At 46.7% G+C, this 16,700-nt stretch overlaps 1 protein-coding gene across 4 annotated transcripts in view; it reads left to right on the top strand.

Moving 5' to 3' along the window:
* The first annotated feature begins 3,452 nt into the window (after positions 1–3,452).
* The window catches only part of RUNX1 (RUNX family transcription factor 1), a 257,316-nt gene continuing 244,068 nt past the window's right edge, over positions 3,453–16,700 (top strand). For 3 of the 4 annotated variants that reach the window (XM_047876132.1, XM_047876133.1, XM_047876130.1), the window contains exons 1-2: positions 3,453–3,669; positions 3,827–3,943. In XM_047876132.1, the coding sequence (XP_047732088.1) occupies positions 3,886–3,943 (58 nt within the window). In that variant the 5' untranslated portion in view covers positions 3,453–3,669; positions 3,827–3,885. The other variant, XM_047876131.1, reaches the window with a different exon arrangement.

The following is a 16,700-nucleotide window of genomic DNA, read 5'->3' as shown; positions in this document are numbered from 1 at the left end:
TCCAGAGTTTAAAAACTTGTGCCAAGGCAACAAGGTAGAAAAGATCGACTTTTCAGAAAGCTCTAAGGAAAACGGAGATCACAAAGACTGTAGGAAATCATCATAGCGTATCCTTTACCAAATCCCTACCTATGCAAGGGCTTTCTAGGAGCCACGCCTCTCCAGCTTTGATGTGTGCAGGAATCACCTGGAGAGCTGCAAACCTGCAGACTCTAAAAACGTAGGTCTAGGACAGAGCCCAAGATTCTGATCCCTCGCGAGTTCTGGGGTGATGTCACTGCTGCTGACCCACAGGCCACCTTTTGAGTAGCGAAGCTACTCAAAATCTAATTGAGTTGAAACTCTTAGATTTCAAACGATGGTCATTAAACAGCCTTTCATGTCATTAGACAGCTTTCATTGGATGGGTTGACAGGATTCATTGATGGGTTTCAATGCCTGCCTGTTTTCTTTTTTTTTTTTCTTTAGGTCCCATTTCTCCACAGAGCAATGTATCTCCATCCAGGGAAGGTAAGGGTGTGAATACTGAAACTCTTATCTGGCTGTACAGTAGAGTCTTGTGGGGGCTTCCGTTCGAATTCTACTTTTACTGGGAAGAATGAGAGACTCGTGCGTAAGATGGCCATGCCCCTCCGTGGACGCCGTCGTGAGGGGCCTGGAAAGATCTGCAACAACAGGGCCTCCAGCTTATTCCGAACTTCTGGGTTTGCCAAGGGCAGGTTTGGGTTGGGTTGCACATAGAAGTTTATACGTTAATTACAGGCTTATGCAACCATGCATCTTTCCACCTTTGGTGGTATTTTTATGGAACCATTAAAAATGACACCTGAGCATATTCCTCCCCCCAACAGTGGCATGTAGAAGCCGTAGCCAATTTGAGTGAGGATGAAAACTGCCATCCAATTACTTGGCAAAGCCACAGTCGGTTGTAGCCGCTTGGGTACAATTCCCAAGCGAGCAGCCCAAGGTCTGAGTCACTCGCAGGAAGTAGGTCACAGGGTGTGGGTTAATGCACAAACTTAAAGAATCCTCAACAGTTCTCGCAAAGATAGGCTTGAGTATTCCTCCAGGGGGCTCACTGATGACATATGTGTCTTTTCGTCTTGGGCTCCCGGGGAAGTGGTAAGGCCAAGTTCACCAGCGGCTGGCTGGGTCCTCACTTATTGTCAGGACTGGGAGGAGGCCCAGAAAAACTCTGACTGTTGCCTCACCAAGCTCTGAGGTCCTGCTGCGGCCGTTATGGCAGATAACCCGGAGGGAGGCAACGCCAGCAGCCCGGCGCACTGGCCTTCAACTCTGCCCCCTGGTGCCCCGTTGAAACTCCGGCCCCGGCGATTACAGATGATCGAAGCGTTAAGGTGAGGCCTCAGCAAACACAAACCCCAGCCTGACAAGTCCTCTTTAACCTTGACCTGTTCTAGGAAGACTCTGCTGGGCAGGATACATGTTTGGCTCTAGCGAGGCGCGCAGAGAAAAGCCAAGAATGCGGGCAGTTAGCTGACCCATCCAGGGCCACCTCCCTTCAAGCATCTGGACACCTAAGGCTGAAAGCATCTGGGGAGTTTCTAGAATGAAGTATCAGAATTTATCTGCGTCGCCACTTGAATTGCTAAGTCATTAATAAGTCTGAGCCAGCTCGGAAGTGACAGCTGCGTGTTACGGCCTTCAGCTCTTACGACCCTTCCAGGGAATATTACATACAGAAGAGAGAAAAGAGCCTGATGTGGGCTCACACCCACACGTAGGTTTAGCAGCGAGCACAGGAACACGGTCTTAATTACCTTCGCAAGGGATTTGCATTGAGAAGCAACAGGAAACATGCATCGGGCATGGATATTAATAAACATCGTAAAAGAAATACCTACCTTATTACTCTTTCAAATATTAATAAGGTGTCAACCTTCGGGAAGCTAACTTCACACAAGTGTGGGAGAAAGCAGTCTCTTGAGTTTCAATTCCTGCACTAGTCAAAACAGGAGTAAGTAAAAATCATGTCCCTTCCTTTAAAGAGACCTGCGCCATTTGCCCGCGAGCACATGATCACGGTGGGTAGGAGCGAAACTGAGCAGATGAGGGAAACACCGAGGGGTTGTTCAGGTTCCACGGGCTTCCTGAAGCCCCTTCGCTGCTTGTGCCCGTGCAGCTTGGAATCCAGGGTTGGCATCCTGGACCCGTCATCTCGACCGCTCTTGACCATGTGAGTCGAAACGTGGTGTGTACAGGGTGCCGTGAAGGCTTGTACGTGGAGCAGAGCGAAGTTAATAGAAAGAAATTAGGGGAAGAGAGTCTCCCTTGACCTTGGAACTTCAAGAAACACGGCGTTTTCTTCGTCAGCACTTAGAGGCAACGAGCAGGAGAGAGAAATTATTACGTGTGCCCGGAATGGCTTGCCCACGTGCGAAAGTACCCTGTGTGTAGCACATTCCACGCAGGTTGACTTCTTCCCGGGGTGGAGGGTGAGCGCTACGATCTGCTTCGCTCCGTCTCCATGAGAAGGGGCTTGCTGGGGAGTGTAGTTCCCGTCGGGCTAACCTGCGTTTTGCCTCCAGGTCTGAGTTAGCCTATCGATGCCAACAGAACCAGAGAAAGGCAATGCAGTGAACTGCCACAGGTGAAAACGAAGAACAAACGGTTGCAGGTTAGCCTTCCGCTTGGGCTCAAAGTGCAGGGTCTCTCCTTTCTTGGTTTTCCAGTAGATTCCTAATTTGAGTGTGTGTGTCAGAGAGAACCCTGATTTCCCCTCTGTACCGAAAAGCTGTTCGTTTAGGAGGAGTAAAACCACGTAATTTTGCTTTTATTGAAACGACCTGTTGGTCACAAAACTCAAATGCTTCCCTCCCCCCCCCCCACTTTTTTTCGATTTTTTTTTTTTAAGCTTTACAATACCAGCAAGTAGCTAGACCCTTTCAAGGGATCAAGCTCTCCGCAAAACATTTCCTTTTATTTTGTTTTTCCTTTCGTAGTTTCACTTACGCTGCCCTGGTCTTTACCAAGTGCTGGATTGTCCTGAGCTGATGCCCAGCGTCTTAAGTGATGGGCTCCACATCCTGCCTGAGCCTGATGCCAAGGTTGAACTACTATTGAATAAGCGGCAATGCAACTGTTATCAAAATAATGAGTGGCTCCCAAAACCACAAGTAACAACAGCAAGACCCAAGTTGTCCTCCATCAGCAAAGACCATTGATATAATAAGAGACTGAGTCACTTTTCTCTACGGTCCCTCTCTTGCAGACTCTACTCGGCTCTTTTCTTGAACAGCCTCGGGGAAGGCAGGTGGGGGGGGGGGGGGGGGAAAGGAAGGGCATTGCTCAGAAAGTAAAAAAAAAAAAAAAGAAGAAAGGAAAAAAAAAGAAATTTGACATCACTTAAGTCACATGATTGGCAAGAACCAATTAAGACGGGCTGTGGAAAGGGGAACAGTTAAATTTGTAATTTGGGTTGTGTGAAAACTTCTTTGGGCCCCATAAACAACCACAGAACCACAAGTTGGGTAGGCTGGTAGTCTCAGAAGTCTGCGCCCGGCATAGTGGTCAGCGAGCAGGACGAATCACACTGACGGCAAACCACAGGGTTTCACAGAGTGGTGAACATCACCAACCCACAGCCAAGACGCCGCTTTTTTTTTTTTTTCAAATCTTGAACAATTTGAATATTTTGTTTTCGCCAAGGTACATGTTTTGCAGGGCTCAGGGAGCCCCAGAGGTATGGGGAGGAAAAACCAAACAACAACAAAAAAAAAAAAAAAAAGAAAGAAAGAAAGGCAGGGAGCCACGGTCGGGGGGGTGAGGTTAAGACAGTGACCTTTCTTTGGTTTTCCCTCCAAAGGTGAAAGAAATCATTGAATCCCCCGCCTTCAGAAGAGGGTGCATTTTCAGGAGGAAGCGATGGCTTCAGACAGCATATTTGAGTCATTTCCTTCATACCCACAGTGCTTCATGAGAGGTGAGTACGCTCTGGTCTTTCGATACCTTCTTTGGCTCGGCTTTGCAGATAACGAAATGGCAGCTTGTCGTAACTCGGGGCGCGTAGCTCCCGTCGATTCCCTGTCGGTTTGGTGGAAAGAATTCAAACTCAGGCGTATGATTACAAGGCTATTGGATTACTTATTCATCAGATGGCAGCTCTTCAGAAATGTTTTAATAAATACTTAGCTAAGCTGTTGAAGTGTTCAGTCGGTGTGTGAGAACTTTGTCAAGTGCAAGTAAGTTGGGCTGTTCCTGATTAAAGTCCTAGAGATGATAAAGCTCGCAAGAAGCCGTCTGGGTTTGCTTTTCTGCCCCTTGCCTGCAATGACGGTGGCTGAGCGTCCTGAACTCGGCCCGCCCCGGGGGGGGGGAGGGGGGGGAGAGTGGGGGGGGGGGGTAGCGGGCACCTGCACAGCTGGCCGGGAGGGCTGGTGCCAGCGTGGGGCGGAGGCGGAGGCAGGCTGGCAGGCACACGTTAGACCAGCCTGGGGACTCCGGGGGCAAAGTGGTAGCTCTGCTGTCCCCTCAAGGGAGAGAGCGCGAGAGCCAGGCGGATCTGTCTGTGTTAGAACCACCGGGATGGGGCCACGCTCCTCGTGGCCTCAGTGCAAAGCGGCAGCCGGCGTCCTTCGTGGGGGGGGGGGGGGGGGGGGGGGCAGGGGGAAATGCAAGTTGTCGCCTACGGAGAGATCTCTGTCTCCCTCTGCGCAAAGAGCAATGAAACCGTTTCCTAAGTCTAGCGTCGTGTCGCGTCCCGGGTCATTAGACGGTGCGCTTCCTAATTGGAACGGCCCGTGTGGAAACGCTTGTCTGCAGTTTCGCAGGCAGCCTCTCGAAATGTGCAAAGCGGCGCCGGGGCCGCGGCTCTGGGTGTGTGAGTACGTGTGCGCGTGTGCGCCTTCGCGGCGCTGGTGGGAAAAGAGGGCCGTGCTTCAACAAACAGAAATAATAAGAACATAAGAATGTCGCGAAGGCAGAGCAGTGTGTCGGGGCTCGCACTCTGACCGACGCCTGCAAAATGCGGCTTGATGGTTTGGCAGAGCCGGGACGGAGTGGGATCGGCCGGGGGAATAATTAATTTTCTGGCTACAAACTCTCGCGCGCACCCAAATAGGATCTGTGACTCATTATTTGTTCTTACAGCCAAATGAGCAGGGGAATGCAGAAGGCTGCCAGCCACTTTGTCACAACAAATGCTATTGTGAATGTCACAGGGCCTCTATGTTTCCGGGTCCCTGAAATGTAAAAACTTGACAAAGCTGTGTGTGTGTGTGTGCGTGCGTGCGTGTGTGTGTGTGTGTGTGTGTGGAGGGTGGTGGGGGAGGATTTCAGGAGAAGGGGAAGAAAGCAAGTCATTAACCGATTCAAAGCTTCAAATTAGAGGGTTTGTAAATGCTTCTTTACTGGCAGCCGAGGAAATTTTAGTGAAGTTGAATCATGCGATGTGTGTGAGTCACACGCCCTTGTCTCAGAGCAGCGCTGGGCTCCTGTGGCAGAGACGCCGGCCGCTGGTGAGAAGCTGTTAGGCTGCTCCCTGGCTGCATTTCCTCTGGGCCACTAATGAGCAAAGGAAGCAATATTTGTAGAAAAACAGAAAGAAAGATCTTCCTGCCTTCACTCCGCTTTCAATACCCTCCACACAATTATTGTTTCCTATTTTATCAAACTCAGGAAGGCAGAGTCAGGAAATTTGAAAACATTCCATTGGGCAATAGATTGGATTTGGGGCACGGTGTGAGGCTGCCTTCAAAGCTGTCCTTACCGGCCAGACGGCAGAGACGGGGAAGGGACCCAGGGACCGGCTCAAATACAGGAAATAGAAGGAGGCCCGGCCCTTGCACAGCCCCATAGCTCCTGTGCTAACGCAGGTCACTGAGCCGCCCCAGGTTAGGAACAGGGGCAGTTTGCTTTTAAGTGAGTGGGGGCGAGAGAGCCCTGAGACTCGAATCAAGACTCAGCAGGGCTATTGGCAAAAGCCCTCGGTGTCAGGAGAAGGAACTTAGGGGCTTTTACAGTCTCTAACGTGAATAATATTACATTGAGATTTCATTTCAGGGAGCCAAAGTGAAATCTTAGCAATTTCCCAGTTAGTTTTAGCAAGGTGACCCGCCAATGGAGGGTCTGCATCGTCGGGATCAGCCTTCCACGCTCACTGGAGCCAGAGGGGTGGCCAAAGGTCCTTGCTTTCGGGGCCTCTTGGGCCCTGCCTGAGAGCGTGATGCTAGGAGAATCGTGTCTGGTCATCTCCAGCAAATGGTTCTCTCTCGGCATTCTTAGCCACATTCCCGAAGACTGGCCATTAGCAGCGCTCAGCCCCGTGGTCATTTCTTGCTACATAAAATCTATGGCGAATGTTCCCTCCCTGGAGTTCTGAACTACAGAACTGGAAACAACACCTGGTTTTCCTCCTGGGACGGTACTTTATCAGTCCGTGCAATCTTCACAGGAGGAAACCCGTAGCTCATTTTCGGCAGAGACATCCATGTGGAAACCGGGAGGAGCGAGAGGGGTGGGACCAAGCAAACCACTGTTCCCTTGCCTTGAGAGGCAAGCAAGGGTCTAAAAGAGTGGCATGCAAAATGAATGTGGTCTACCACAGAGAATGCCTCTCTGCTCCCACCATGCCGCCCCACACTCTCACTTCATTTGCTTAGGTGAGAAGGTTAGACGTGACGGACGTTCCCTGGGAGGAACGAACACGCGTGGTTCGTGCCGCGGCGTTCTTGCAGAACCCACACTGGTGTCCCCCCACGAGGCCCAAGGCGTCGGCCCCCAGGGCAAGTGGTAAATGTGAAAGAGGAAAGCAGTGGCACATGCGAACTTTTGCACAATGCCTCAGGTAGCCTTGTTCTTAGAAGTGGCTTAGTAGTCTATGCAAAGCCCGAATGCTAATATGCCTCTGAGTTCCTAGAACCACAGGTAAAAAAAAAAAAAAAAAAAAAAAAAAAAAAAAAAAATCTCAGCGAGGCTGACTCACGACTGTCTTCTTGGAGGGTATCTTTCAAAGGGAATGGCAGAATACAAGGCTGAGTGAAGCGTGCTCCTCTGGGAGCCTCCGTGTGCCACTATTTTCAGAAAAACCTTCGCCAAGACGCTTCTGGCGCAACCGGAGAGTCAAGATCACAGAAAGCCGTAGATTAACTTGGGCCTCCGTAGTTTGAAAGGTGTGAAATCTGTATCATTTTTCTGGAGCCGCCATGGCGAAGCATCACAGGCCGGGTGGCTAAAACAATGGAGATGTAGGGTCTCATGACTCTGGAGACCAGAAGTCTCATTGAGAAGTCTGGTCGAGGTTTATTTCTGGAAAGCTTCAAGGTGCCGGGAGGATTGGTTTCTTCTGAGGCCTCTCTCCTTGGCTCGCGGGTGGCCGTCTTCTCGCGCGTGTGTTCGCGCGATCCTCTCCGTGTATATCTGTGTCCCAGTCTCCCTTCCTATAGGGACACCGGGCTTGTGGCATCAGGGTCCGCCCTGAATTTACCAGTAATCACCTCTGTAAAAACCCAGCCTCCAAATACAGTCACATTCTGAAGTGTTAGGAGTTAAGAACCCCAACCTATGAATTTTGGAGGGGACCCAATTCAACCCGTGACATGCGTCTTAGCAAATCTGACTGCTTCTGGCCCACCAGGAAACCATACCCTTCCTAGGGCCCCTCCTGGATGTTGAAGACTCAGACCCTAGCCCCCTACCCCGTGCGAAACGGAGCCTCACATCTTGAAACTGCCCACACATTCTGAAACTGAGAGGGGGGGGAAAAAAGGTGCCAAAAATCGATCTAAACTCACAATCGTACGTTTCGCCATTTAGTTTCTTTGCACGCTAACAAACCTTTGAAAATGACAAAGCAATTCTGGAGTGTTTGAGTGTTAGAAGAGCAAAAAGCTGTCCCCAGAAGAAGCGAGGCCTCGGTTCTGTTTCCTCCAGGGGGACTGTCCCCGGATTTCAGAGTCCTTGCAAGGCACACTTCAGCAGCGAGGGTGGATGGCGGGGGTGGGGGAGGGTGTCAGGCCGCAGGAGGCCCCACATCTGCTCGCACACCAAGTGCAGGCCCAGTGAACAAGCAGTAGCCGAAGTGTCTTCAGAAACGGCAGCCGACCCAGGAGCTAAACAGCCAGAACCCTTGGAGAGCTTTTGGAAAGAAATCAGGAGCCAGGAGGTTCTTTTGTTCGCTCAAACTAGCCCTGAGATGTGTGCTCAGGAGAGACCTGCCCCCTTACAGAGAAAGCGGGGCTGGGTCTGATCCCCCCGGGGCCGAGGAAGGCTCCAAGGCCACCACACACGGAGACTCTATTAGAGACACCAGCCCTCGGCTGGGAGTCGGTGTAGAGAGAGCCCGGAGTTGATGGGAACAGTGAGAGAACAAAGCGGGGCGGTGGGCTGTAGGTGGACCAGGCACGGACAGCCCAGGGGTGATGGACTTTTCCTTTCCATTTTTCTGGCTTTAGCCGAATGGCAAAAGCAGCTTCTCTCGTGAGCCTCGGTTTCCTCGTCTACAAAACAAGGAGGTAGTGGTCGTACCTATGGCTAATGCAGCTGTGTGGACTGAATTCAGTAACCTGTGTAATGTGCTTGGCACAGTCACAAAAACAGGCAGTTAAGTATTAGGCGGGAACTGAGAGGAGAGAGGGAAGGGTGGTCTAGGCTGGGGCGGGGGGTGATGTACGGTCTGGGCAAAGGTGACGCAGCGGGAACCCCAGTGGGGTATGGGAGATGCTAAGTAAGTCAGCCCGATGGCTTTCCCATCGTCACATCACCCTTCCCTCACTCAGAAGTACCCACAGAGAGGACAGGAGAGAAGCCTGGACCCTTCGTATAGCTCAACTCAATCATTGTGGCTTTTCTGTTTTATAGTTTTTTATTTTTTTTATGTTTATTTATTTTTGAGAGAGAGACAGAGACAGAGAGAGACAGAGTGCAAGCAGGGGAGGGGCAGAGACAGAAGGAGATGCAGAATCCGAAGCAGGCTATCGGCTCCGAGCTGTCCGCACAGAGCCCGACGCGGGGCTCGAACTCACGAACCGCGAGATCATGACCTGAGCTCAAGTGGGATTCTTAACCGACTGAGCCACCCAGGCGCCCCACAGTGTGGCTTTTAAATATGGAGGCTGACTGGGGTGTGTTGTAACATCAACCTTGATCGATGTATCTCCTCCTCGAGAGCCCTGGTGTAGCTTGATTTTCCTCAAGGCCCTTCTTAACGAAAAAACCATTTCGCCCTTGAACCCCACGCAAGTTCTCCAGGCCTCTGAGAGGTGGCCTATCTTCGTGCGCCTCTGAGACATTTCTGATCACCTACTTTATCAAAGCCCAGAGATGGAGAAGCCCCGTCTGCTTCTGTCACTGGGGGAGGGAGCAGAGGCCGCACAGGAAACTCCAGCTCGTTTTCAGTTTCTCCGGTAGCTTCCTAGTGACCTAGATGAGTCATTGAATGTCTCTGTGTCTCAGTTTTCTACCGAAAGGGGCTGGTAATGTTCTAGACACGCCGGCCTCCGAGTTACAAAGTTCCTGTTCAAAATCTTTGAACGCGTCAGAGAGCTGCCCTATAGCACATCACAGAGGCTCCTCTGTGGCTACACGAAGCGGCTATTTTTTTTTTTTAATTATTTTATTTCCTGATAGGAAATAGTCCTCCTACCAATTTGCACACGCAAAGCATTTTCCCACATTGGCTTGAAAAATTTTCCTTCTAACTCCCGTCCTTTAGAGAATTCTCCAGAAGCTGCTCTGGTCCCTGAACAGAGATTAAAATCTGCATAACACTTGCCCTGTGACTCTCATTCCTTGACTTCCCCCACCCCTCCTCCTGGGTGCCACCAATGCCCTGCATTTCCTGAGTAAAATAAGGCTTAAGCAATGTGTCTTGCTGGGCCTGTCCCTTCCCCACCAAAAAATGTCATAACTATGATGGCCCACAGTAGTCGAAAGGGACCATTTCCTTTAAGAGCTTGGCAGGCCCTGCACACAGTCAGAGAGTGCTTCTGGAGAACGATGGATGATTCCTGAACACGTAACCGAACGCAAAACCTCAAGTTACTACTGGCGTGCTCGAAAAGTATGCTTCGACACTCCTCTGGATTGCAGACTCCCCCCTCTTTGTCCCACTCCCTTGCTCTCTTAGCTTTCTGAATCTCTCTCTCCCTTCTCCTTCCCCTCCACTCTCCCGATAACACCCAACGATGCCCCCAACGATGCCTGCCCTGCAAGAGAGAGAAAAAACTAAGAGAAATAAACTACGTATCCAAAAGATGATTACGGTAATGAATTGTGTCACAGTGACATGCAAAGTGCAAACCTCCTGCTAGAGTTTATCGGTGAGAATTACATTTGGCTGCACATTTAGGAAAATCTGACTCCAGCCGTTTCAGTGGCCGGGTATTGGCCCATCTCCTGCGGCAGGCGGTTCGGGAGGACAACCCACGGCTGGTTCGGAGGGGCCGGGGTGCTCCTGTGTTTGGGCCTGAACCTCAGCTCTGTCCAGACAGGAAGGAGATCGAGGGCCCAAACCCTCTCTTCATGAGGCTTTTTGTTCAGCAGAGGAAGAAGCCCTTCTCTGCAAACTTCCCCTCGGACGTCTTGTAGGCCAGACCCAGGTCACAAGACCTCAGGCTTGGAAGGTGTCTGGGACAGTGGGGTTGTCACTTTCCCGCCCTGAGAGGGAAGGGAAGCAGAGGGGGAGGGCAGCTGGGAAGGGGGGTCCAGTGAGCCCCATGCAGCACCTTCCAGGACAGCAAATGCTGTTCCCTAGACCGCCTGCTCCCTGATGACATCTCGTCTCATTTGTCCCAACACTTTCCATGTCGGCAGTGCTTTGAAAATACATACGGGGCAACCCCGGGTTCTTCCTCGGATCTTCATGATCCTCTGGAGACGGGATGGGGCGGGGCCCGGAGCTGGTTAAATGGGAGTCAAGGTCACACTTATTCTCTTTGTCACACTTGCCTCTCGGGTGAGAGAAGACAAGCAGACAGCCTCACGTCCACGGGAATGCTGCTTATGTGAGAGCCACCACACCTGGCCTGGGGGGCCGAAGTACCTGTCAGTAACTGGAAATAGTTTACTTTTCCCTCGCCCTGCTCCTTCGCATGCTCAAAAGCTCACGACTCGACACGCTGCAACTTTTGTTTTTTAAGGTTTTATTTTTGAAAGAAGGAGAGAGAGAGACAGAATTCGAGCAGGGGAGGGGCAGAGAGAGAGGGAGACACAGAATCCGAAGCAGGCTCCAGGCTCCGAGCTGTCAGCACAGAGCCTGACAGGGGGCTCGAACCCACAGACCATGAGATGGGGACCTGAGCTGAAGTCGGGCGCTCAACCGGCTGAGCCACCCAGGCGCCCCGTACTTATTATTATTATTATTATTAAGAGGATTCTTTTCTATAGAATTTCTTGAGAGGAGCTTTTTTTTTTTTTTTAACTTGCCCTCCTTAAATTTACCTCAAGACGTTTTTATCTGTGACGGAAATAAAACAACCAGATAATAACCCTCTATCTAAGAGATAGGGCACTTATTCACACCTTGTTTTCTGCAAGTGATAGATTATTTCTGCTTCGTAACGACTGGCCCTGTCAACTTCCTCAGTCTGGATGCAAACTACCTCCCTGCAAGCCAGTGCCTCAATAAGGAAAACAAAAAAATCTTTACACAGTGTTTCCCTGAAATAAGCAATAATGTAAATCTCTCATTTCGTCTTGCTGTATGATCGATGTGCACTTAGAGAACCCGCTGATCTCGTGTATGCCAGTGGTCCGCGGTCCTTATGTGTCTATTTTCAGATGGACTTCTTTCTAAACAGGGAGCTCTCCCAGGCATGTTGGGGGCCCGAAGGTAAAAGAGCCCCCCAAATAGAAATCTCAGTTGGCTAGTTGGGTTTGTTCAATGGCTCCACTGATTTCAAAACTGATGCTTCATTGTATAAACTCGCAGCCCGTGTTAAAAGGATTCTAAATCAAGGACTCAACTTGGCAAATCTTGAAACCACGTCCATTAAGGGGCGCCTGGGTGGCTCAGTTGGTTGAGCGTCTGACTTTTTCGGCTCAGGTCACGATCTCACGGTTTGTGAGTTCGAGCCCCGCGTCAGGCTCTGTGCTGACAGCTCGGAGCCTGGAGCCTGCTTCGAATTCTGTGTCTCCCTCTTTCTCTGCCCCTCCCCCACTCACACTCCATCTCTCTCTCTCCTTCAAAAATAAATAAACATTGGGGCGCGTGGGTGGCGCAGTCGGTTAAGCGTCCGACTTCAGCCAGGTCACGATCTCGCGGTCCGTGAGTTTGAGCCCCGCGTCGGGCTCTGGGCTGATGGCTCAGAGCCTGGAGCCTGCTTCTGATTCTGTGTCTCCCTCTCTCTCTGCCCCTCCCCTGTTCATGCTCTGTCTCTCTCTGTCCCAAAAAGAAATAAACGTTGAAAAAAAAAATTATAAAAAAATAAATAAACATTAAAAAAATTTAAAAAAAAAAAAAAAAGAAAGAAACCACGTCCATTGGGAGAAAGAACTATGCGGCTGTGACATTTGCAAACATGTGGCTACTTTCCCTTCCCGGCTGACTGTCCCACTTTTACTCCTGGTGTTTGACGTGTCCTCAGCAAAGACTGTGACTCTTCCAAAGAAACTTTTTCTGATGTCTGATGGAGAATGAAGTCATTAGATGAGCAAGAAATGAAATCAGTATAGCCCAGGGGCACCAAAAGCAAACTTCTGTTTCTACCTGTCCTGGAGAGCTCTATTAGTCGATATTAGTATATCAGATCAACACTTAAGTTCTTCTGAAAGTGTGTAGGGTTTCAGACATTTGTTGTTGTTGTTATTGTTGACCTTAAAGAAATATCTAAAAAATACTGCAGTAGCCAGTTGGCCACATAGGAGTATGTTTATTTTTTTATTTTATTTTTTTTATATGAGTGGCTGTGTGACCATTTTATTCTCTTTTTTTTTAATATGAAATTTATTGTCAAATTGGTTTCCATACAACACCCAGTGCTCATCCCAACAGGTGCCCTCCTCAATACCCATCACCCACCCACCCCGCCCTCCCATTCCCCGTAAACCCTCAGTTTGTTCTCAGTTTTTAGGAGTCTGTTATGTTTTGGCTCCCTCCCTCTCTAATCATTTTTTTTCCTTCCCCTCCCCCATGGTCTTCTGTTAAGTTTCTCAGGATCCACATAGGAGTAAAAACATATGGAATCTGTCCTACTCTGTATGACTTATTTCACTTAGCATAACACTCTCCAGTTCCATCCACGTTGCTACAAAAGGAAGTATGTTTAAAAGAGTAAACGGGTCACTTAGAATCTGAAACGTGCTGCATGGTAATCTGGGCTCACGGGCCACCCTGGGGTGAGCTTTCTAAGGGAGCTGAAACATCAGAGCTGCTCTCTCATTGCTCAGGGAAAGAACAATTTCCCTTTGCTCTGCATTTTTTTTCTAAGCGTGCATACACTTCAATGGTTATTTTTTCTTGTAGCCTCAAAATGTGCAAAAGAAAACATAGATGAGCTGAAGTACACTGGCTTGGGGGCCATTTTTTTCCAGAAGCAGTCTTAACATCAACCACAGTTTGCTGCCTTTTATTACACAGCTTCTGCTGCGCTTTGAACTAGGAGCACCAAGCCCCTCATTCCACACACCATCTGCAGGCTGCATCTGGGAGGCCCCAGCCACCTCCCCAGTGGCCACAGCTGAACTTGACACTCACCCACTTTGCAAGGGTATAATTTATAAAAATCTGAAACTGCATACATGTATAAAATCCCCTGCAAGGGTCTGGAGAAAATGCGAGGAAGGAAAAATAGCTCTGGCCTTCTGGAAACTTCTGTCCACCCCCAGCCCTTTACAGGCTGGAGCACATAATGTGGTGGGAAAGGGTAAAAATGAAATTACATAGGCACTGACAAGGATGAACAGAGAAACTCAGGCGGCAACTCTCTCATTATTGAATCTACTATTTATAAAGATCAGGGTGGCCGTGACTCCCAAAGTTCTAGAGCAGAGGAACAAGTATTCAACAACCTTAAGCAAATATTAGGACTTTGAAGGGTGTGGGGTCATGTAAAGACACACAAACGCCAACAATGGAAATTCTGTTCAGCTGCCAATCATCCTACATCATTGCTTCATATTTAAAAATAAACAAAAAAAAGCTCCTTTTTTTGTGTGTTGTGTTCAAAACAAAGCAATCATTGTATCTGTGTCATGGAGGTGTATGAATATGTTTAAATAACAAATGAACTATGAGACATCGTCCTGTTTAATATTTCTAAATTGTGTGTGTATAGTTTTACATATATAGCTCTATATAAATTCAGTTGGCATTTGAAACTACATATGTACAATACAACTGTATGTATAATATATAATATACAATACATAAATATATAAATACAGCTGTATATATAATACATAATATACAATATATAAATATATAATATGCAATGCATAAATATATAAATACAGCTGTATGTATAATATATAATATACAATATATAAATATATAAATACAACTATATGTATAATATATAATATACAATATATAAATATATAAATACAACTATATGTATAATATATAATATACAATATATAAATATATAATATACAATACATAAATATATAAATACAGCTGTATGTATAATATATAATATACAATATATAAATATAAAATATGCAATGCATAAATATATAAATACAGCTGTATGTATAATATATAATATACAATATATAAATCTATAAATACAACTATATGTATAATATATGACATACAATATATAAATATATAATATATATTATATACAAATCTATAAATACAACTATATGTATAATATATAATATACAATATATAAATCTATAAATACAACTATATGTATAATATATAACATACAATATATAAATATATAATATATATTATATACAAATCTATAAATACAACTATGTGTATAATATATAACATACAATATATAAATCTATAAATACAACTATATGTATAATATATAACATACAATATATAAATCTATAATATATATTATATACAAATCTATAAATACAACTATATGTATAATATATAATATACAATATATAAATATATAATATACAATACATAAATATATAAATACAACTGTATATATAATGTATAATATACAATATATAAATATATAATATATAATACATAAATATATAAATACAGCTGTATGTATAATATATAATATACAATATATAAATACAGCTGTATGTATAATATATAATATACAATATATAAATATATAATATCTATTATATACAAATCTATAAATACAACTATACGTATAATATATAATATACAATATATAAATATATAATATTCAATACATCAATATATAAATGCAACTGTGTGTATAATATATAATATATAACTATATAATACATAAATATATAAATACAGCTATGTATAATATATAATATATGCATATAATATATAATAAATAGCACATCACATGGAACATATATAATATATACTGTGGCTGGAGTGATCCTAGACATCTCTCTCCCTAGGACCCCAGAGACATTCACTTTTCTAAGGGGTCACAGCTGGTCAATACCTGAGTAAGACCCAGGAATTGGCTCTGCCTGGCCCCTGGCCCCTAGCATTTTGTAGACACTGGACTTTGGTCGCAGATTCCACCTGGGAGTCTCAGTAATTAGCAGACACCTCTCCTAATCCTCCTTAATTACTCTTTTCCTTGGTCAGACGCCACAGCCCTTTATGGGCTAAATCCCTTTCATTGTGGGGACACATTAAGTAGAAGAATTTATATGGAGTCCGCAGCTGAGGTGCGCGCGTTAGGAAGAGAGAAGGGCCTCCTCTACCCTGATGTGATTTGGATGTTCTCACCCACCCTGTGGTTTGCATGTTCTCTTTTACCGGTAAACCCAGCAGTGCCTTCGCTAAGCTGCCCACCGCACACCCGCCGCCCACTTAAGCAATTTTAGGGTTAACCAGGTTGGTTTTAATGAGAGTCTCTGGTGAAATCTGAAAAACCAGAGGAACTGCAAGCGTGCATGCTCACGCAGAGAGGGGAGAGATGGTTTGGCTAAGGCTGCCAGCCTCCAGCTTTCGAAGGGACCCTTGGGAAGTAGGAGAATGCTGTCTTCCCACAAGATCTGAACCCAGGCTACAACCCCCATCAGGGATATCTGTCCTCACCGCACTCCTGATTCAAAGTACGTATGGTCTCGAGTAGCCTCTCTCAAGAAAAGTAAAGGCTTTTTCCTCTCTCGAGCGTTCTCTCATACACGCTCGCACACTCGCGGAGGCCAGCACTCAAAACTCACACACCTCAGGCAGCCCACTGGGATTTCTCCCCATGATGGACTGAATTGGACAAAACCTTTTCTAGGGGGAACAGGAGCTTCTGAAAGTCGAAAGTCACTTCCAACCTCTCTCGATCATGTGACACATAAATAAAACTTAATTAGCGTACCCGAAAACCTATGCATAGCGATTTACTTATAAATTACATGCCTGCCCTCCTGTGCTGATATAATTATGGTATACGCATTATAAAAGACAGCCCAAAAATGGAAATTAAAATAAGATACACCTAAAAGTGCAAGTTGTGGTGCTTTTCCCTTCTCCTCCAAGAATACCCCGATTTGACACAGAAAAGTTCTGGACGCCTACAAATTGCTAACTGGGACTCCGCTTTTACAAGCAGACCTTTATTCCTTCACTTGGACTCTTCGGCGGATGTTTAAGCATAAGCTTGACTCCGGAA

This window comes from Prionailurus viverrinus, chromosome C2, assembly GCF_022837055.1.
Source record: "Prionailurus viverrinus isolate Anna chromosome C2, UM_Priviv_1.0, whole genome shotgun sequence".
Lineage (NCBI taxonomy): Eukaryota > Metazoa > Chordata > Mammalia > Carnivora > Felidae > Prionailurus > Prionailurus viverrinus.
Note: the sequence above shows the minus strand (reverse complement) of the source record. Positions and strands in the feature narration are given on the sequence as shown.